Source organism: Ptychodera flava, chromosome 8 (genome assembly GCF_041260155.1).
Source record: "Ptychodera flava strain L36383 chromosome 8, AS_Pfla_20210202, whole genome shotgun sequence".
Lineage (NCBI taxonomy): Eukaryota > Metazoa > Hemichordata > Enteropneusta > Ptychoderidae > Ptychodera > Ptychodera flava.
In genome coordinates, this window is record NC_091935.1 from 43,464,689 (window position 1) to 43,488,470 (window position 23,782).

The 23,782-nt window shown below is 42.7% G+C and overlaps 1 protein-coding gene across 6 annotated transcripts in view; it reads left to right on the forward strand.

Annotated features, from left to right (window-relative positions):
* The first annotated feature begins 277 nt into the window (after positions 1–277).
* Positions 278–23,782, forward strand: part of LOC139139392 (general transcription factor 3C polypeptide 3-like) — a 500,706-nt gene continuing 477,201 nt past the window's right edge. For all 6 annotated transcript variants that reach the window (XR_011553793.1, XM_070708296.1, XM_070708298.1 and 3 more), the window contains exons 1-2: positions 278–471; positions 20,178–20,412. Coding sequence is in view for 5 of the 6 variants with exons in the window: in XM_070708296.1 (XP_070564397.1) it covers positions 367–471; positions 20,178–20,412 (340 nt within the window). In the remaining variant the exon portion in view is untranslated. The remainder of the gene's footprint in view (positions 472–20,177; positions 20,413–23,782) is intronic.

Here is a 23,782-nt window from a genome sequence, read left to right on the forward strand (position 1 = left end):
CGGCTAGGCTCGACTAGGCGTGGGTTTTTCACTTTGCCTGGAAAATATCGCCCTAGATGTGGAATTTTGTCGTGATACAAGTCGACAGACGTTTGTCTTGTACGCGCAGGAAAACACGGTACCTCGACGCTGTTTGTTTTGACATTCAAACACCCTGCATACATACCGTTGAGGCTGCGCAGCGGCACATTTTGGCACGAATGACCTGTATGACCTCAGCTATATTTCCCATGATAATGCAATGTAAACATATCTGCTCAAGTGCAACGGAAGTGAGAGCGCCACCACTGTTTGGAGTGTGGCATGGAGGTAGTACCTTGAGGTAGCACATCCATGGTGTATGGTTATTAGGTGCAGGTTCAGGTCATGGACAACGAAAACGGCCAGCGCAAGCTTGTGAAGTATCTCAAGGATGAAATTAGCTTCGAGGAGTGGAGTACTTCTACCACGTCACCTGGGAGGGGAAGAACAGTAAGTGCACAGGACATCGCTGGAATAATTGTAGCCTGGCCCACAGGTGTCCGGAGCCCGGGGGGGGGGGTACCTGTTCAGAGAAGTGGTAGGGGTGTGCAGCCGCAGGTAGAAAACCCAGGGCCCATTTTAGACCTAAAATCCCGTTATTTTAGGACCCCATTTTAGACCTTTATGACCTTTGACCTTGGTCAAAAGTCAAAGCGTCAAAATTTTTAAAACGGAAAAAGCAAGTATTTGCCCCGGCAAAGCCTACCACTGTACCGCGTTTAGGGCTATGTTGTTGCTGGCCAAGCCATGATTTCCAAAAGGAAATACCAAAAAAATTTGATTAAAGAAAATTTTGTCTTTCACCCTCACCGAATTTTGGTCCAGCTTCTACAAATTATCAACTATCTGCAGTTACAGTCTGACTGGTGGTTTTTTTGGAAATTGCAATTCACAACAAACCTCGCTGTTCATCTGTAAAGCAACACTACTTCATGTAGCCACAGTCCCTCTATCGGATAGAGGGACTGTGATGTAGCCATGGTTGACCTGTCTGTCATGATCAATACTAGGAGCCACTTTGTTTTGGTATTTTCTATTGGGCAAAAATTTTCCATATATGGAGATCTGACCAATCAGTGACGGTGTCTTACAACCAAGTCGATATTTACTTTGGTGTAAGCCAGGGGGTCTCTTTAATGGTTCCCCTGCCACAGAAAAAGATATTGATGCTTATAAAGTGCAGCTCAGAACCCTGCGAGCGAGACGGGAACAGACGGTTGAAATTTGTTCTTATGTGGCACTCAAAAATCAATCCCATTTTAGACCTTGGTTTACAGTGGAATTGATACCCCCATTTTCGACCAAGTTGCTGAAATACCCACCCCATTGGGCGGCACGTATACATATAGGCAAGTAATGGAAGTGAACCCCCCCCGGGGTCCGGAGTTGCCGGTGTACATGCATATGTACACCAGCACCTGCATGTATACTACTCGGCAACTCCATGGACCCGTGGCCTGGCCTTGGTGGGTTGCGTCCAGCTCAATCTGCGCACAGTCACTCGTTAGCTGTTCAGCTCTGGGACTATTCATTCGCCCCATAGACGTGTGTACATAAGCGAGAAAAAACCAAAGTCAGGAAACCAAATGGCTATTTCGTATAGGGATTGTGCCACCATGTCATCTTCGACGTTTGATTTTACTGTGAAAAGTAGCAAGTTCGTCTATCATGTAACCGTCGATCGTTCCTTAGCATTCTCAAAATTCATACCTGGTACTAGCTGCAAAATTGTAGCGCTATGGTGAGGCGGTCAGTGATTTTTGGGTTTTTGCGACTTCGCTCACCAGTAGCGCTACAATGCCGAAGGCCCTGTAGAGGTGAAAATAAGCACACTCCACAGGACTAGGCGTGTTGATGTGAAATGCTACATGTTTACTGCATTTGGTCGTACCGATTTATCACTACTGAAGACTCAACACTATACTACATTAACCTTGTCGTTTATGGGGTTTGGAATTTGTTCAAACACGTCGATCACATTCCAATAAACATTGGGCGTGCGTTGGGCATCAGTGTTTCTGGGAGCCGCCATTACCGGAAGTTGGTAATCACATCAACACGCCTTGTCCAATGGGGTGCGCTTATTTTCACCTCTACAGGGCTATCGGCATTGTAGTGTTACTGGTGAACGAAGTCGCAAAAACCAAAAATCACCGACCGCCTCACCATAGCGCTACAATTTTTCAGCTAACCTGGTACTTAATTTGCTTCAAAAACGCTCGTTTTGTGTGATTTTCGGCCGAATTCGACAGACACATCACTAAAACATAAGCGTGAGCAACATTCCGCTCACCTCACAGTGAACGTTGGGCACCTCCAACTTACTGTCATCAGCGCCGCGTCCCAATGAGGGGTGACTGGAAGGTTCAGTGTTCATGCCTTATGTTTTGGCAAGGTGTCTTCTTAACTCTGCCAAAAATCACATGAATATTCATACCTGATACTTTATCTGCTTACAAAATGCTCATTTTCATGTGATTTTCGGCCAAGTTCGAGAGACACCTCGCCAAAACATAAGTGTGAGCAACCTTCCAGTCACCCCTCATGGGTAGGCGGCGCCAATGACAGTAAAGTGGAGGTGCCCAAGAGGTGACCGGAATGTTGCTCAAGCTTATGTTTTGGTGATGTGTCCGTCGAATTCGGCCTAAAATCACACGAAACGAGCGTTTTTGAAGCAAATTAAGTTCCAGGTATGAATTTTGAGAATGCTAGGGAGCTATCGACGGTTACATGATAAATGAACTTGCTACTTTTCACAGTAAAATTGAACGTCGAATATGACATCAGGGGTTTCATTAAGTTTTGAAGTAGGGGGCCTGAATGAAAAAGTAGGCGAGTTGCAGCTGCCATGACCACAAAGCGGTCGTCGTGGGGGAGGGTCCGGGAGGGGTGTCCCCCCCTCCCGGCCGAAGGCCGGAAACCCTGAAAAATGAGTTAAAATTCAATTTTCAACAGCTCACAGTCACTTGAATTTCCAGTATTTTCAGGAGAATTGTCAGCAGTGTTCCAGGGCAATTTGTGTTCATATCATAAAGCCATTTTCCTGGGAGATTTGAGGCTCAAATATGATAATTCATAATTAAAAATGAACCTCTATGCTTTAAGGAGGTAAACTATAATAATTCACTATTATTAATGATATAAATTTGATATTGTAGATGATATTATACAGTGTTACATCTAGACAGGGGATAGGGGATTCTCCCTCTGTTGAAATGTTGGCACCCCAATTAATTTGTCCAGCGGGACCACTCCCCAAATGAAATGGTGCCAGCCACACCTGAGAGAGGTACAAGTAGAACACATGACCTGGTGAAATCCCCCCGAAATTTTCTGGTAAAGGGGGAAAATCCTTCCTGTTGATGCCATCCTGGATGAAACATTCATATTTTAAGCCACAGTAAATGAGGAACTTTTCATTAATGTATAATGTTATGCATAAAATTAAGAAGTTGCCCTGATGTTTGGTATGGAAATCTGTAGATGAAGAACTTTTATACCAATGGGAAGGTAAAGAGGACAATTTATATAACAATAATGACAAAATGACAATCATTACCATATTTAGAAAATAGAATCAAAGACCCTCAAGGCTATTTTACTATATGGGTATGCAAAGTAAGAACCTTGATACAGGATATGAAAATTTGTACGTTCAGAAGCTCACATTTAGATTTAACCCGAGGATCGTTTTTGAAGTGAATTTAGAGGTCTGATTGCATTTTAACCACTCTGGGCAACGTGTTCTTATTGGCGTCGATAGACCGAAAAGCAGTGCATATCATACATCCCGCATATACCATCACATTTACGCCTGCCGCGGTGCACAGTACTGTAGATTTCCCATAACTCATTGCGATTTGTATCCTCAGAGATTTCCCAAAGAAGTCTACCAGGTCTCCCATGTGTAGACAAATTCATAGATAAGTTGTAAAAATTCTGAAAACGTACTTTGAAGGACACCATTCTTCTCAATTCTCATTTTAAATGATTTGGAAAATTATGCAAGATTGAGAGAGGAGATAGCATGTTTGTAAAATTTTCCACTGATTGTGTCTTCAGCCACACAGAATAATGTGATGGAAAGTAGGGAGACTAGTTGCACCTGTTTTTTGAAACAAAAGGATATTGATTTTTTTTCCAATGGAAATGGCAAAAGAAATTTGCATTCTAAGTTTTCTCAGAGAATGACCCCTTCAGTTCGTCATAACTTGCTGCCTAAAAAGTATGGCATTTGTAGTACCCGTACAGAACGTGACTTCCATGGTTGTTTACTGGTTATTTGGAAACTTTCACTGAAATTTCTAAGCGTACTTTTACTTAATATTATTTATCAATTATTCGGATGCTGCACATTATTGCTTGGATACAGAATTAAAAGAGCTATAAGAAAAGTAACCGTCAAGGATACAAATCGAAGAGAATTGTGGGTAATTTATTGTACTGTGCGGTGCAACGCACGTCGGCTTACTAAAATTCGAACTGTAATCGGGCAGTTTTTTCGTGAGAAAAAATCTGGTCTTTGCCTTCGAAAACAGTTTAAATCCGCGTAATTATCCTCCTCTTGTTTCTTGGTCCACTTCAAAACCGAAGATCGTACAGCGAAGCTTGACCATGCGAACGTTTCCGACCTTATTTGTTCATCGACCATTTTGTATTGAGCTAACGACGGCCGACAGGTGTAGTACGCACGTTTTCATTGGCGTATGTATATAGGTCACCACATAGGAAACGGCCATTCAGTTAGCCAATAGAATCGTCCGTTGCAATTCCGATTTTTACTGAGGCAGTATACGCAAGACCGTGCTACATCGTAGTACAACTGTACAAGGCGATCGTAGTAGTCGCTCATCTTCTAAAGTTTGTGTCACATAAAAGCTGTTGGAAAGTTTGATTACACACTGCTTGAGAAACTTGTCCGTGTCATTTCAGAAGGTAAAAAATATTTTAGCGATGAAAGAGTTCAAATTTTCCGAAAAAGTTGCTGGCGAAATCGTGAGAGTAACCGGTCAATTTCGCCGGCTGCCGGCTCTTAATGAAACCCCTGGACATGGTGGCATAATCCCTATAGGAAATAGCCAGGCTCAAGCTGCTTTACTTTCTCCTTTGTGACAGTCTTTTCTTCTGTTGGACAAGGCATTATAATTATCTTTCCGTTTTCTTGGACGACAGACACTATCCGAATTACAGTCACGTTCATAGTCATGTTTTATCCAGTCAATTGTCAAATTTCACAGCTGTGTTTCCATATACACTAGGATGGTGGTGTGTTTGTAGCTTCTTGGTGCTGGTTGTAGTTTCTGGTATTTCAGTTAATCCACATCTCTGGAAATCCACTACAGCAAACACAGTCAGTGGCTGCTACATGTTTGCAATACCCACCCAACCCTGCTTTACAAACACATTTCCCACCAAGTATTTTACCAGAAATCAAATTTAAAAGAATTAGGGTGGAATACAGTTTACTTTGGGGTACTGGATTGTCAGCTTTGGAATATGACTTTACAACCATCAGGGGTACCTAAGAAAGTGTAGCTTTTGAATGAAAATGATAGCTTTGACACTGTGCAGGATAGCTTGAGTAGGGAAACGATAGTTGCTGGAATGGAATCTGTAAGTTTGGTCATCTAAAATGATAGCTTTGAACATATTTTGATGTTGAGGGCATAAAACAAGGTGGCTGACAGCTCACAGTGGTAGCGGCGGTAAATATTTTACCCGTTTTTGACAAAAAATCAGCAAGTTGTGATTTTATAAGTAATAAGACTAGTCAAATTTCTCGTCCATCCACCTGCAGGAGGGTATGTGAGCAATGACTCCACAGTGTTCATGGAAACTGGAACATTACAAACTCCAGTTTTGTTGACTCCATCAGGGTCAAACAGGTACTGCTCATCCCATCCATGACCAATATACAGGTACACTCTATGAGAATATACAAAGGATACTTCATCAGTTATCTAGACATAGACCTGTATCTCAATATAGCAGTTTAGAAATTTAATTGAAAGGATAAGTCAAATTTTATATCATACACACACGTTTGAACTTCTTTTGAGGATTGAGAAACTATTTTTGAGAAAACACCATTCAGACGCTGTCAGTGTAACCTAGTTTGACTACAGAGGGCCAAGAAAAAATAAACAAATAAATAAATAAACAAACAAAATAAAAACAAACATATAAATACATAAATAATAATCACACAGACAAACAAATACATAAACAACACAAACACAATATCATAGAATGTTGAATAAATAACAAACATACTAACCCCATACTAACAAATAAACAAATGTATACACATACACAAACAATATAATATATATATATATATATATATATATATATATTATATATATATATATATATATATATATATATATATATATATATATATATATATATATATATATGTGTGAGTGTAAGAGACCACAGCATATTGAAAAAAGATTGAAATGATTGACTGAACAGCTCATGCAACTTATTCAACATGCAACTGCTGTTCCACTACATGTATAGGAGTAGTGGTACTGCCGTCACATGTTGAATATGTTGTATGAGCTGCTCAGTCAATCATTTCAATCTTTTTTTCAATATGCTGTGGTCTCTTTCACTCACACACACATACATTATATATATATATATATATATATATATATATATATATATATATATATATATATATATATATATATATATATATATATATATATATATATATATATATATATATATATATATATATATATATATATATATATATATATATATGCATCTGTGTATACATTTGTTTATTTATTTGTATGTTTGTTATTTATTTATCATTCTATGATATTGTATGTTTGTTTGTTTATCTATTTGTTGATATTTGTCTGTTTATATTTATTTATGTATTTGTATGCTTGTTTGTTGTTTATTTTTTGTTTGTTCATTTGTTAGTTTTTTCCTTGGGCCCCCCCCCCCCCCCCCCCCCCCCCCCCCTGTGGTTAGACCTTGACACAATATCAAAACACAAGCTTGTATATTTGTAACAGTATCTCAAACGTAACACAGTGGTGGGACTGTGATCTCAAGAATATACACTCGCCAGGCAGTATGGCACACGGCAATGGCATCATTGCACTCTACAGCACATATTACACAGTTCTGCAAAATAGATCATGACACACTATCATGCTTTTGTTTTTGTCTTTTCAAAATGCGGCAATATGTTAATTGGTAGAAAATCCCACTCTTACGCCAGGCTAGATTACTATGATTAGATAAAAGATGTAAGTTGAACTGTGGTCAGTCTATTCGTCTGACCTTACATTGTATACGATCAAGACACCGGAAAAACACTACAAAACCCGTTCAGTCTGCACCACAGTGCATATATTGGCATTTTCTGCTCCTTTCACTGTCACTTTATGTTTTGGGAAGTCAAGTGCAATCATGTTTTGTTTTCATTTTTGACTACTAGATGTAGCAGGTAAAAATGGCACACCTGGCCCTCCCGCATACAGCTTCACATTAGCACAGAAATGGTTGGTCGAGAACAAAATTCAAGTTCTTACGCCCAAAGTACTATCATTTGTGGTGAAATCACATATGTGAACGATAATTTTTCATCACTTTCTAAAAAATGTTCATACATGTATTTTGGAGCAATGACGGTAGCAACCACGGCCAGCGTGAGACTAGCTGTGAAAGTGGAGGCATCACGCCACAAATCTGTAAAAAATGTCAACATACAGGTTGGAAAAAATACCTTTCAACGAGTTCTCGCTTGTTCCCTCGTAGACTGGCACCTTTTCTGCATCTCAGCCATCTCTTCAGCTCTACTAAAGACAACTCTTCCGGTTTACGACCTCGCAACTGTGCCCCAGGAATCTCTGACGACATGTTTACTTTTACATGAATATTTATGTTCTGGAAACTGACCTTTGTACCCCTGAGGACAACAATGCATTGCGCCTATGATGTCATCGCCATCTTTATGCAAATCGGCCAGTCCAAATGCAAAAGATTGAGAATTGCTGCACATTTTACTTGTGTATTTGTGGTAGATACCTGTAAATGCTCAACTGTAAATTAGTATTTGTTCAAAAATGCTATAAAAGTGAAAACTTGGTGAAATTGTCAATAAACATTGGTCAGGTTATCTTGGCAAGGCAGCTAACATACCATATTGTACAAAAAGTGTTGCATGGAAGTCACTTTAAGTAAATCTAAAAGAAGTTATGGTATACGATCTTATAAACAACTAGTCTTTCATTTTCAAAATACAGGATAACATAAGTTTATTCTTAATAAGTGTCATCTTTATAGTCAGTAAACTTTGCTGCTTAATCCAACAAGGTCAGTTACTAACTCTTACATTGGATGTAAATATGATGTAAATATGACAATTTTATGTGAAAAAATGTTCCAACTTTGGTTTGAAAGGATTTTCTTTTTTGCATTGTCATATTGCATATTTAACCCTTTTCCTGCCGAGCGCCCCTGTCCGTTATCCTGCCAAGTCGGTCAAAACCGGCCCCCTTTTCTGTGTCTACAGAAGATTGGCTCTCCTGCACGCTTTCCTTCCAGGCATTTGGCGGGAAAATACCGCATTTTCGGGGTACGATTACCGACCATATACGTGTTAGACTTCAAAAATTTTTGCATGCCCGTATAGAGGGGCAACCGCTGATGAGGTTGTGTCGAGAAAATAACGAGGTCTTGGGCGTTGTTTGCCCCGGGGGACGTGCACTTTTATGCCCTTTTCTAGCTTACTTTTGCGGAAGTAAAGCTCGTTCGCCGTCACGCACGTCCACACCGGGGAAACATCAACTCGCTCGTGAGTTAGTAGAAGACCCAGGGGTTAGTGCTATGGGTGCGGCAGCACCCTCAAAACCTGTCCTGTTCCCCCTGGGTTGTGTCACTTGGCCACGTACTTTGAACGACTTGGAAGAGTCGCACAGTGCAGTCTGCTTTGACGTAGTGTCAACGACATAGCTTCGCCATTGAAGGAAGGCGTGTACGTAGTTTGGCCAGTTCAGTGCACACTTAGCTCGTTAGTGTTACCGTTTCCTAACAGGTTAGTTGTGCAGTTGTTACTAAGGTGCAGTTTTGTACCACCTTAGCTCTGGACAGTGCAACTGCTCTATGCACTAACCCAAACGACAGATGGTTGGTACAACGTCTACGTCGCACGAGCACAGCCTCCGTTGGGCTGTGCCCCTCCCACGTGATACAACGCACGTTCATCCATTACTATAGCGTCCTTACGGATCTGCCAAAAACGAAAGTGGGGGTAAAAACAAAGCAAACGAAAATATGCGATCATAGATAGTATTTTATTCGGGAATAATTTACATTATGCCGAACAATAAATCTCGGAGTCTGTCTCGACGTCCGAGTGCATGGTCCGTGTTTCAAAAATTACAATCGGGGTGGCAGATCCGTGTTTCAAGAATTATAATAGGGGGAATTGTACAAAATAATCCGTCTAAACAAAACAAATGAAAATATGCGATCCATAGATAGTATTTTATTCGGGAATAATTTACATTATGCCGAATAATAAATCTCAGAGTCTGTCTCGACGTCCGAGTGCATGGTCCGTGTTACAAAGATTACAATCGGGGGGATTGTACAAAATAATCCGTGTTTCAATTTACAATCAGCGGGATCGTAAAGCACAAACAAACGGCACAACCGTGCTCAAAATGTGATCATGGTCCGTGTTAAGAATACAGTCAAGCCACTGTTAGGCGAAGCTGTCCCCTGTCCGTTATTTACGTCGGGTTCTCTTGCTGATGGGTGTCGTCGGGGCTGTGTGAGTAGAGGTCTGCACGCCAACGCTCCTCTTACCTCGTAGCATCATGCGATGATGAAAAGCCGCAAAACACTCGCCCTCGTGAAGATGAACCCCGCACAGACTACATCCTTTGGACGTCTCAGACAGTCGTCCGCTCGCAGTGGTCTTACCCTCTCTGCTGCATACTTTACAGCATTTCTGCCGCCCCTCCAAACGGCAGACAACGTGCAATTGGCTAATTTTGTGGAAGAGAAACGGTGGCCTCGACCTCTCTCACACTGGGCTGCGATCGCCCACAATAACCGCCAATGAGCTGTTTCCCGACACGCAGATGAAACATCTTATGGGTCAGCTTACTATCAGGGTGTACATGCTTGAAGCATATATATGCATTTACCAGGGCAACATCAATCAGGTAACATGCCAGATATGTCCACCATCTGTGATTCTTGCGCCCAGTGTGAAAGTACTTGCGCTTCTGGTTGGCTCGGTCGACACCTCCCATGTACCGGCGATAATTATACAGCGACAGAGGCACTTGTCGCTGCTCGTCTCCCTCCCCCACTGGCACGCACTCCAAGGGTGGATAGACCGTATTCAAGATCAGCACCTGAGCGTTACTATCCTGATAAGCAGTGATGTTAAGACGAGAGTCCGTTCTGGTCGTGGCTTTCATATCCCCAACAGACAGAGGAAGGCGCTTCCTCTTACCCGGCGGAATTAATTGAGGGGGCATGGTGCGACGATTACGGCGGTTAAAACTCCCGACCATGTAGATCCCGGTCTCCATCAGCTCTCTAGCAGTAACGACCGTGCTAAACAGGCTATCACAAAATAGGCTTTGATTATATCCACAAAATGGCTGGACCAGCTCCATCGTAATTCTTTTCACCACACCTCGCTCCTGCCGTCTCCCATCAGTCCGATCCCGAAATTTCACACCTACTAGGTACGGTGCAAAGTTAGCGATGTATGCATTGCTGGAGTCGCACAGCTGCCATATCTTAAAACCGTCTCGGTCAGGCTTATGCGGTAATCTCTGCTTAAATTTAGAACGGCCCTTAAATCGCACCATGCCCTCGTCGATGGAGATCTCTCTACCCATCTTATAATTATTTACGCACCTGTCAACTATGGGCTCCATCCATGGATTGATTTTATAAAGGGGATCCTCCTGACACCGACGTCGGCGGCATGCCTCATCAGGATCACGACGTGGATCGTTCTCTGGGTCTGCCAGATGAAAATATCGCATAAGCTGCTGAAAGCGACTGCGGGTAATCACAGTAGAAATACCCTGGTTTCTCAGAAATGGATCGCTAGACCAATAAACCTCCACTGATGATTTACGGTCGATACCCATACAGACTAAGACGCCAATGAACGCCTGCACCTCTCGGTAGTCAGCGTTACGCCAGTATTTATCGATCTTTCTAGCGATATATCGCTGATGGAATTTGGCGTATTTATTAGTCTCGTCCTTTGCCAATCTGATCAGTGTAGCTGGAATAAACTTAAAAAGTAATCGATCTCACGGGAGTGGCTGGGCAAGGTGAAGGTCGGTCCTCTCTCATGGTCAAAATCGGTCTCCTCAAATATATTAGCATCGGTAGTTTCCGACATACGCCAGACAGGAGGGGTGTCGTCCTCCGCCAACACAGCAGCAACGTCATCATCGTCGTCAGAGCTTGCCTCACCTACATACTGCCTGTCATAAAAGTCATCGTCCTCTGCGCATCCTCGTCAACCTCCGAGTCGGACTCAGCGGTGATATCACCGTCGTCTGGGCGTCTGGGCCTGAACTCGCCCGTAGCGGCATCAAGGATCATATCTGGCTCAAAATCAGGTGGGCTATCCTGATAACGAACCCTCCGCACTATCTTTTTCGGCGGGGACATCGCAGCACACGAAAGTATGGCAGGAGCGGGCTGGGCAGCCTCTGCTGATGACGAGGACTCAAGCTCTTTCGCACTGGGCACAGGAACCTCTCCTGACGCAGGATGAGGGCTCATGGTGCACGCAACAGGTGGTGTCTCTCCCGGAGCAGCCGGGGGAAAACCAATGGCATCAGCCGTCTCGTTACTAACTGTCTCACTAGCAGCAGCAGACGTAGTCTGTGCAGGTGAAGTATCTCCCACAAGAGCAGATGTAGTCTCTGCAGGTGAAGTAGTCTCTCCCGGAGCAGCCGGGTGAGAACCACTGGCAACCGGTGACCCATCATCATCCTCATCGGCAGAACGATCAGTCTTACGTTTACGCTTACCACTGGGTTTTTCAGCCGGAGATAGCTTCGCCTTACGGGAGCGTTTCTTGCCCGACTTCTTAGAACGTTTACTAGGGACATCACAACGATCGCTACCACTACCGCCCGGAGACTCTGCATCTTTGAGCTTCAGTCGTCTGCTCGCCTTCAGAAAACTTTTGCGGTCCGTCAAGCTCATGTCTGGAACAGTGTCGACAGACTAGCAGGTCCCACCCTTTTAAAGCCACAGGGAAACAAAGCCCTGGACATGATTGGACGCAGGGGTGTTTATATATGCAGCCACCTGTTATTATAATGGACCTACGGCAATCAGTCCACCAACCGGCGCTGACATTCCTACCCGTCATGTAAATTGCCTGTCCGTACCATTTGATATGCTAATAATACTCATTTGCAATGCAAATCCCTCGAGCACTTAGCATAACATAGTCAATGTCATTAGCATCTCAACTTGACATTCCATCCAGCTGGGTACGTGGCATGCGCACCTGCCACCCAAGGGAGTTGGCCCAAGCCCATGTTTAGTACGGGTGGGAAACCCGTATCTTTAACCTCATGTCCCTTCTAAGTACGCCTGCGCAGGGCGTATTGTCATCCAAGTCGGTGACAAGCCAACCCGACAGATCGCCCATTAAGCAGTAATGGACTGGCCGTCTCGTTCTTGTACAGCAACGAACAGTGCTTCAGCGGCTTGTTTAGGTCATAACCGTCGCCTGCCGAGCGGCTTACCCAACTAAGGCGGTCAAAGATGAAGGATGTCAAAATTGTCAACAGCTGTCTCGGCCTCGTCCGTTGGGCAAACATGGCTCCTTCAAATAACGTGGCCAGCACGTCTACGTCATCAGCGGTGATGACGACCCGTCATTGATGCCCGAGTGCGTAAAACTCGGAATATACCGACAGGTACCTCTACCTGAGTCGGTCATACTACGGTATAAACCAAACACAGGTCTGCCAACTCCCGTTAGACTCGGCCGTTAGCCGAACTTCACAGGGACAACATAGGCGTAACAAGTCGGTGAACAACGGTTCACGCACCTAACCGCAGCCGCCAAGTCCGTGAACAATGGTATCAAATTTTGAGGCCATGTTCGTGAATGGCAAGGCTGAGGCGGAGTGTTTCGTTGCACGGCTTGAACGTCTAGAACCAAGTGCAGCCGACAACGTCCGACATCTGAGTGGGTAGTCTTTTCGAGAAGGTAACAAATCGGTTAAAAGCGGTGGTTACCCTTGACAAATGTCGCTCAAGTCCGTTCGGATCAGTTCCATGTCAGGGACTAATCAAGCTGAGTCCGTCAAATCCGTCCGCACTTCCCGTCAATCAGGACTAAGTCCGTGATTTTCGTCTCGCACCATTGGCAAAAATTGCACCGCCAGCTGAGGCGGTCTTAGGCGGTTGCCTTACAGATTAGCGTTGCCGAGACGGTCAATTTCGGCCGCAATCTATGTAGTGCCTCAGAGCCAAGTTAGCCCAAACTCCGCTAGGATACGTCACCGTGCTAACCTGCCAAGTACGCTACTCGTCCCCCCCAAAAAAACCAGTCCCCCAACGGGGTGGGGGACTGGCTGGGTAGCTTCTGCACCTTTCCCTGTCGTTGGACTCTCTGTGAACCCATTTCGAGAGCAAACGCCGTTCCTCGCCCAAAACCTGTCCTCGAACGACCCCTAGCGTGAGCAAGGGTTTGCTACACGTAGTTCCGTCGACTAGGCAGGAAAGGGGGTACCAAAAAGTAGCCCGATTTCCACCGCCTTGGCAGGATAACGGCCGTGGCTGCTCAGATTCTAGCTACACCGAATTTCAAGCGGATTTTCACCGACTTGGCAGGAAAAGGGTTAAGGAATTGTTTGTCTATGTAAGTCAAGTAATGGCTTCTATACAAATCCCTGGTTTGATGCTTTGAAATTTGGTTAGAATAGCTTTAAAACAGATGTACATATCTGATGCTTCAGGCTTCTTGCTTATAAATGTTTGTGTTTTGAAATTTCCCCATTTGTCTGTGACACTGCAATGCTTGTTTAACTTTGGGGCAGTTTGGGACATACCATTATCATGTAGGTGTGGCAGCTTCATTAACTTCGGAAGCTGAGGAATGCCCATTATTAAAGGGACATTATTTGTATCTTTTGACCTTATATTGTTGCAAACGAGCAGTTGATAATGTTGTACGACTTACTGAAAGCTGTGTTAGCGCTGGGTTTGGAAAGCTGTTAGCCACTGTGGCGAATAGTTTCAAATTTTATTAGCCACAGACAAATTTTATTAGCCACACATTTTTACGAAAACAAAGCTTTCTATAATGCTATAATCTCCAATGTCGGTTGCATGCACAAGAATAAACTATCAACACATCAACCTTGTATCCAATTGTCTTCATTTTAACACTGGAAATTGCTTGATTCTGGACCCCGATGTAGCCCTGCGTACGATGCTGTGTGTTCCGCTACAGCTAATCGCCCCGCTCACCACAAAGCGAGTGAGCGGGGCGATTAGCTGTAGCGGAACACACAGCATCGTACGCAGGGCTAGACCCCGATGCAAATCGACAGCAGCACGCAACGTTGAGACCACGATTAAAATGAACTGCAACACGGAAGGTTGGGGCCGCGATGCAAATCAACAGCATGACAGCAACACTGAACGTTCGGACTGCGATTAAAATAGAAGTTTGGTTACACGTAATTACGTTCCATCAGTACACGTAGCGTCTTTGTCACGTCATACAAGACGTCGCGTAAATGTGGCACAGACGTTCGGAACGTCATCAAACGACACTCCACATGTAGTCTTAATTATGTGTAGTAATTTTTAGATTTTCTTGGTGATTTGCGGGAATTTAGACAGGAAATCTCGTTAAGTACTAGTATGAGTAGCATTGTAAATTAGCAAACATCTTTGATATCAGCAAATTCCGTAGAGTTCACCTGCACAAAGACGTACGCGCTATGATTTCCTGACAGAAATGAAATGTTGTCCAATTCACCTTTTACCTGAAGTTGTCACAAAAATTTCCGTAAACCACATAGCCTAAATAACTGTATTACAGAAAATCGGTAAATTTAATGCGAGGATACAACGAGCTTGAATAGTCCTCGCCTAGAGAATTTAATTCTTAAAACTTAGACGAATTTCGTATGTTTCTGAAAAAACAATACGGCAAAATCAACCAAAAAAATTACAACTGAGCATGGATACGCGGAACGTCGAGAACGGAACGGAACGTCGAGACCGCGGTGCAAATCGACGACACAACACGGAATGCGTCGCTGGGATAGCGATTTTAATTAACATCAATAGGGGACCATGAGGACCGCGATGCAAATCGACCACCATTAAAATAAGACCTCGATTAAAATGCGCAACACGGAACGTCTAGACCACGATGCAAATAAATTTCAACACCGAACTTTGTGACCACGATTAAAATGCGTGTGTCTGCTGTAGCAAAAGTTTCAATTCTCGCGAGTGTTCGCTGTGCTGCATGCTGTACACTAGACAAAATGACGTCAAATTTATCGCGAGACTAGGGCTCGATTGCATCTGCCTGTTCAATTCTCGCGATAGTCATTTATGTGCATGCTGTACACTATACAAATTGACGTCAAATCTCTCGCGAGAGTTAGCTCGATTGCAATTGCGTACGTTGGAGAGAACAATACGGAAGTGGATATAGTTTTTTCGCGAATCGCCGAAAGAGAAGCGCAGATCAACAAAAGACTAAAAAACCCCACGTTTTTGCTTATTTTGCGGAATTTTTTCAACAAAAATCACTTTCGCCACTGTGGCGAATTAGGATCGATTTTTCTTCGCCACTGCTGATTTCAATTCGCATTTGCGAACGTGGCGAATGGGCAGCGCGAACACAGTGAAAGATGTCTAAAAAACGTCGACCATAGACAACTTCCATCCCGTTTGCGTACACTGTATAGAAAAACCTTGGGTCAGGGGTTAATGGTGGACTACTTTTAACCTCAGAGTTGGCAAGGTGACCTAGTACCTGCGATCAGACCACACTGCTAACTGCTATCTGGGCCGCTGTAAGCATCCGCGTGTAAAAAAAATAAACCACGCGAAGTGAAAGTCGAAAGCGCAGTATTGCAGTTTCGGGATTCCCTATTACTGATGCCGTTTGCTCAGTTACATTTTGACGGTCAGTTTTTTATGGAGATCTTGACGGCCAATCCTGCTCTTAGATACACTTTTCTTTGCTGCTAGAGAGCACATTTTATAATGGGCATTTCAAATGCCTACAAGCTGCAAGAAGTCGACGACAAGGCCTATAATGGCTGATTTTTTTCGTCCCGTTTGTTCCTCCATATGCATATGTAGACTTGCCCAAAGCCTGTGGGCATAGAAATGTGAAAACAGAGTAAAATGAAGGGATAAACTTCAGTAGACAGTCATGTTATTGCCAAGGTGATCGCGAAATTGAAGCAATGTTCTTTGACGATTGACACGTACCGGTACATCATGTCACCGTCTGCGTGGCAGGGCTGTGCAAAATCGCTGGCAGCACCTCGGTTGCGGCGTGCAGTTTCTCCACCAAAAACAACCCATTTTTAATCCCAAGCTTGCATTGAGTTTCGTTTTTGAGCACACCCACCTCGGCTGGGTACACAATTAGCCCTGCGTACAGGTCTGTGTGTTCCCGGCTATATATGGCATGGAGGCCGTATAACGCTGGGAACACACAGACCTGTATCAGTGTATGCACGGCTTACAAGATGCGCTCAGCTGCGCTTCAATACTTACACAAAGCCCACTTTTGGGAGTGGGTCAGAGACACGGAGGCCGTAAGCGATGTATAGGGTCTTGGCAACTGTCATTGCGATGTACTCACTTTTGGTTCGAAATGCGATTCAACTGATACAAATAAGGCCAAAGTAATTAAATTCTTTGTTTTGCGTCCCTACCTGCCTAGGCTTTTAGGTTTTCATGAAACACACACACAGTGTTTTTGAATAGGAAATTTTAGGACATACCCGCTAAGCTTTTCTGAACTAAAATTTTGTTACAATTTTGTATTTTCTGCAATCAAATTACATAATGTTGTGTTAATTTTCTTGTAGTGTGTTTTTCAGCCGCTTAGACGCGTACCTTTCCCCATTTAGAGTGGACGCAAAACAAAGAATTTAATTACTTCAGCTTTATTACACAATGCACAGAGAATAACAACATTCAAACAGATCCACTCGCGAGCAGTACATCAATGACAGCACTCGCCCGGCATGGTGTCATGATGTCACCGATGCTACACCGTGCACTGTTCAGTCCGAGTGCGATGTTTCCAAGTTCAACGAGTGATCATGTCATGTTTGTAAAACGAACCAACGTAATGGCAAGAAAATGTCCTAAAAATCTTGAAAGTTGACGAAGATTTGCCAACGATCAAATGCACAGAAAATGCATTACTCTGTACCTGTTTCACTATCACCACAGCAATCTGACATCGTTTTAGTTTTACCATTGACCCAATTGCGTCTATGGTTTTATTTGTTTCACAGTCCGTGTCATCGTTACTAAAATCAAACTTACAAGCAAATGCCCTGCTTAGTTTCACTATTGGACAGTAGATTGTGAGACGTGCATTTGTTTATGCGCGTGTGCTTCTCAATATCCATTGTGCTGAAGTTGGTGTGTAGGTCACAGGCCGTTCACGTTCCAGCTGTACTTTGATGGTTGACGTATGCGTAGTAATATTGGTCATGTGCTTGGGTTCAATAATGGCGGTTGGTTCAAATCGCGCGGATGCCCTTACCAACATTGAACCTTGCCATAAACAGCAAGAAGGTGGTTTTACATATCCTTGAAGCCGTCCATAGTCACAATTTAGGTCTCCTATTGATTTGACCAGGGATTTCAGTCATCGAAAAAATGAAAAAAAGTCAAAAGATACAAATAATGTCCCTTTAAATGTTACGTTAGTCTTAGATTGTGCAACCACAGACAGGCCAAATATTGTCTACATTAATTCTATGCAATACAATATTATGAGGGACACCTTTAGTTTGGTATGGCTGATTTTATCACTAGTTATGATGTACTAGGTTGCATGGTATTGTGTAAGTGTATGTGATCAACAGTTGCAAGTTGCCAACTATTTCATACCTCAATAGATGGTGCATCAAAATTTGTTCAAATGCACTTGACTATGAATATCACCAGCTAAGGTACATAGAAGCGTGTTAAAGGTCTGGTGAAATGGTCCCGTTCGTCTGACTGAATATCTTCCAGGGGGTCAATACTATTACACTCGCAACAGAATTGCAACCTAAAAGTACGCGCAATTGTTAATTTTTTTGATATTTCTATGCGCGGCTTTCATGGGGTCATTTTGCGACACTCAGGTCACGCCCTCAGCGGGAGTCAAGGTTGGCCGTCTGTGACGTCACAGGTGTGTTCATTTACATCGAATAGCGGTCCAACGCCGCCTTATCTCTGCCAGGTATCCGCTAACAAAACACTGTTCGCGCTACCCATTTGCCACGTTCGGCAATGCGAATCGAAATCCGAAGTGGCGAAAAAAAATCGATCCTAATTCGCCACAGCGGCGAAACTGATTTTTGTTTAAAAAATATGGTAAAATAAAGAAAAAACGTGGGTTTTTTAGTCTTTTGTTTAATCTGCGCTTCTCTCTCGGCGATTCGCAAAAACTGTGTCTACTTCCGTATTATTGCGTTCTTTCCGTCGTACGTATTTGCAATCGAGCCAAGTCTCGCGAGAGATTTGACGTCATTTAGTCTAGTGTACAGCATGCATGAATGGCTCTCGCGAGAATTGAAACTAAGACACCCGCAATCGAGCCCTCGTGATAAATTTGACGTCATTTTGTCTAATGTATGTAGCGGGCATAGGAACGCTCGCTCGCAAGAATTGAAACTTTTGCGATACATAGCAGACATACGCATTTTAATCGAGGCAACAAGGTTCGGTGTTGCAGTTGATTTACATTGCGGTCTAGATGTTCTGTGTTGTGCATTTAAATCACGGTCTTCAACATTCCATGTTGCGGTCGATTTGCATCGCGTTCCTCGTGGTCCGGTATTCCCCATTGTTCTTCAATTTAATTGCCGTCCCAACGACGCGTTCCGTGTTGCTGTCGATTTGTATCAAGGGGGACTCTACCTCCATGATTTGTATCGCGATCTCTACGTTCCGTGTTGTTGTTCATTTTAATGGTAGTCTCAACATTCAGTGTTGCTGTTCATGCTGTCGATTTGCATTGAGGTCCCAACCTTCTGTGTAGCGAGAAGCGAGGCAGGCTCAGCCGAGGGACCGTGGCCGATCGTACGAACCAGCAGAGACCAGCACATTATGGTTCAAACACTCAACACTTGACGGGAACTTGAAAAAGTTTACAGTTGAGCCGTTCATGTTCTTGCCGCTGTCACAGCCACCAAAAGAAAAACGTTCTCCCATAGTGAAGGAGGACACTGTCCTGATCATGTAAGCGGAAACCCTAGCAGTTACCCCCCGTAGGGAGCTTACGGAGGTGTTAAATACTTTACTGGCCGTTATGAGATACGGCGTCGGGCAAACTTCGGAAAGCCGAAAAAAGTCGACTGGAGAGGCTCGGGGGACACGCCCATTTTGCATTTTTCTTTTGCCATATTTCATAATCACGCGCGCTAAACGAAAAAAGAAATGAGTGTAACTGTTTTATAGACCATCAACTGTATTTCTGTGATTTTGCAACATGGGCATTTCACCAGACCTTTAAATATCATGTATACACTCGTTCTGGCTTGCCACATGTAACAAAATGTGAGCAAAGTGTCATTGACGCTATTTTTATGCTTATGTTTTGCATTGTAGATAAAAATAATGTCTTTGTCTTTTACACCAATACATGTACCTTATTTGATTCTTTGAAATTTGGTATGCAGGATCCTAAAATACATGTTCATATATATGTTGTTTTAGACGTAGCCGTGTGGTAGACATTTCCCGATTTGGCTACGACACTGTCATAATTTTTAAATAACTTAGGGGCAGTTTGGCACATACTATCATAATACCATTCCCATGTAGAATATCCTCCCCTACTTTTAGGGGATTTAGAAAAATGTCATACATCCATGTGTAAGACCCTGTTTCTTTTTCAGGATTGCGGTGCTAAAGTAATCATTGACCATCCTCCACTTATAGTTTCCAAAAGATCAGTACACACCTTTGCCCAAGAGGTAGAGAATGAATTATTATTCCCACTTGACAAGGATGACAACATTGAAGAAGATAGTTATGATAATGACAACAGCAGTGATGGCAACAGTATCACAAATGGAGATGGTGAAGATGTCACTTTGAATTATTCAAAGGGACAAACCAGTGCAAAACCAGGTATGAAATACAAATTACAGGCGTGAAATAAAGATTGCAAAAGTATTTTTGCCATTTTAGGTCAGGCCATCCTTAAAAGAGCTATCAAAAATTGTTGCCTTCTTCATCAACACATGTGCCACAAACAGCTATTCTCTTTATAACACAGTGGAGCTCTATTGGGCGTTACGTCGCTTGTTATCAGTTTGCGAGAATAGTTAATCCATAGACAGTAGAGGGGCCCCTCTACTGTCTATGGTTAATCAGATCTTGCCAATGTCAGTTTTTAGCGATCGACAGCGCAGACGTACACATGATGATGCACATTATTGTTTCTGATGAAGGCCAAGGCGGGTTTAGCACCTGATCAGTGTTCCCGCTAAGGCTTATTTGCGCGCTAGCTGCGCAGTGTCTCTGACTGCTCTCACAGTGAAATTTCATGCTTTGCGCAATTTTAGCTGCTTTAGTGTCAGTTATTTCGATCGGTATTAGTTTTGGAAACGATAACTCAGGGCAAGTGCGATCTCAACGCGGATTTAAACGATTTCACTTCCGCGTTTTGAGTTTAGCGCCCGTTGGCGGCGCAGTTGCCACCAACGTTCATTGTACCTTGTACTACGTACCTCTATAAATTAGTACATGAACAGACATGGCTTAGGGGTTGCCCTCGTGAAGCAATCAGGTGTATCTCATGAGGCCTTCAAATGACCAAGATGAAGTTCAAAGTGTCGTGACGGATAATAAAGTGATCCTGAATCCACTGCTAAACAAAGAGCTGGCATGGTAGAAGACGTTTTTTGACTTCATGGCAGACGACAGTTGGAACATTTCACTTACGACGAAGTCAGCAACACGGTAACTTGCGAGTGAGTATCGATATATTCACTGAATTTTCAAAACATTTGTTAGATATATCATTCATTATTCTCGCCAAAGTTACACGTTTGAGATCGTTTAGTAGTAATTGATTTGCACGTTTCATAGCATATAGTGACACATCATCTGCTAGAATTCAGTCAAGAAGTTTGTAGTAGGATTGGACATACCTACGTACAACAAGGTAGTGACGTTACTGATAGTTTAGGCATAGCCCACCAGCTGAAGGCCACTAGCTTGTGATGAACAAATAGTTGTCAAACTAAATAATTTCTTTCGCATGCAGAATATCAATTTTCATACCCAAAGATTTTGTTTTGTTGTTGCATAGAGTAATTAGGGTTTGAGTGGTTGTTTTAGCACTTTTAATGTTATTTTTTAATCACTCCATTTTTTGTGTCAATGTTATTTGTGAATGATCTGTTTAATTGTAGAACTGGTAGAAAATCTAGTGCCAGATGATTTTGCTGTTGGAAAAAATGTCCAGACAAAGGATGGAAGAAGGAGTACCTCCAGCGACATGTTAGGAAAGATACACATGTTGCTGCTACTGTTACTGTGCACTGTGTTTGTCTGCATCCATAGCATTTTGAAGTTTAAAATAAAATGATATTAAAGGGCAGGTATGTGAGAGGTCAGAAATAGATAGTCTGCGCCCCAATCTGCGTTGGCGCATTTCAATCTGCGCTATCGATCTGCGCTCCCATTCTGTGCTCTCGATCCATCAATGTTTTGATTTTAGTCATTTGCGACGGCATTTATGACACTGCCGCGATATAGCTGCCCGCCAGATAATAAGACATGGCATGGGTTAGGGTTGAAATAGATTTGTATTTTTGTACACCATACCGACACTTGTACACCATACCGAGTTAAGTACAATCGAATGCATTTCCAAACAGTTATAGTCTCATGATCCTAGGGCTATGAAGGAGACATTTACGAATTTTCTTTCTCATATAAAAAGGTCGAGAAATGATCAAGTACATATAGTTAGCGCAAAGTTAAGTACACTTACAATTATGGTAGACCTTGCTACAAGTCGACGACGACTTATGACGACAGTCCAACAACGCACAGCAGAGGGAGCCTTGCGACAGTGATTGAGGTAGTTTGTAGGATGGCCTACGGAAGTGCAAGTGATACAAACGTTTGGTTTACCATCACTATTTAAAACTTTTTTTTTATGATTTCTCTGTCGATATTGAGCATTTCTGTTCATGTTCAGAGAAAGGTTTGAGCCCGACAATTCTGAGGTTAACCTGTTTGCAATGTCCGTGATGATGATTGACTAGTCTATGTCCATCAATGTCAAGCTAGCTGAATACACGCGTGTGTGGCCGGTGACCTGTTGATGACGTGACACAATGGCTGTCTATGTACTGATCAGGAAGGTAGGTTAGGAGTAAACTTGCCAAAGTAATTCACAGTTATTGTGCACAAAATCGCGAAAAATCGTAAAGGGAAATGTAAATTATGTCTTTTTGTTTCACATAATGCAAATACAAATGGCCTGTCACTACAAATATTGTTTCTCTGACCGAGTGCTGAAGTTGTGAGTTTGACTCCGATTGAGGATTTAATGAAGTTCTCAAATAAAGATGACATCACTGATCTGAGAGATGTGATGTCAAAGAAACTGCACTATATATATGATGGTGACGTTTAGGTAAGTTGATGCCATAACACATTGCAGAAGACAAGTAAAAACAATGATAAATGTTCTCAAGATGTTTTCGATTTTTCAAGATTTGCACTTGATAACAGGAAGGCGATTTAGTCCCATCATGCAAGAAGTGAATGCCCATGAACTTGGAACACTCTGATTTGTACCAGTCATTTCAACTTCAGTGGTTGGTTTGAGTTTGTAAATACTTTTTTCAATTGTCCACAAGGACTACCTACAACTAAAAATGCATATCTTTTGTGGCACTTTCAATGCTGCTCCCTTGTTTTCATGTATGATCATAGATGGTATGCAATGATCAACAAGTTATGACATCCGTTCTAATGTTTAATGTTTAATGTTTAATATATTTCTACAGCGCTTTTTCTACAATAAAATATTCAAAAGCGCTTTACATCAAGTAAAACAATAAAAAGTATTGCATTCAATAAAAATACAAAACAAGAACAAAACAAGTTCTAGCTTCATGTTTATATCATGCGAGGAGGTCAGAAACGACAATGTACTCCCTTGTCATCACGTCAACCCGTCTTGATATAATTAAGGCAATATGGTTTCACGTCTGCAAAGATAATAAATAACGTGCCATAATTCCATAGAAGAACACTCACTTATAAATGTATGTGCTCCTTCTCTTCCGATTGTTGAAATAATATTCATACAGGACGATTGAACTAACAAGCACAAAAATTGTGATTGAGGTTCCGCTCTTGTAAACAAGGGTTACTCTGTAAATCTTTCTCTAGCCACAATCCCTCACTAGCATGTCCCCGGAATTTCAATAATTTCACTAGCCGATCATCTCTATCAGCTCATTTTCAATCCAAC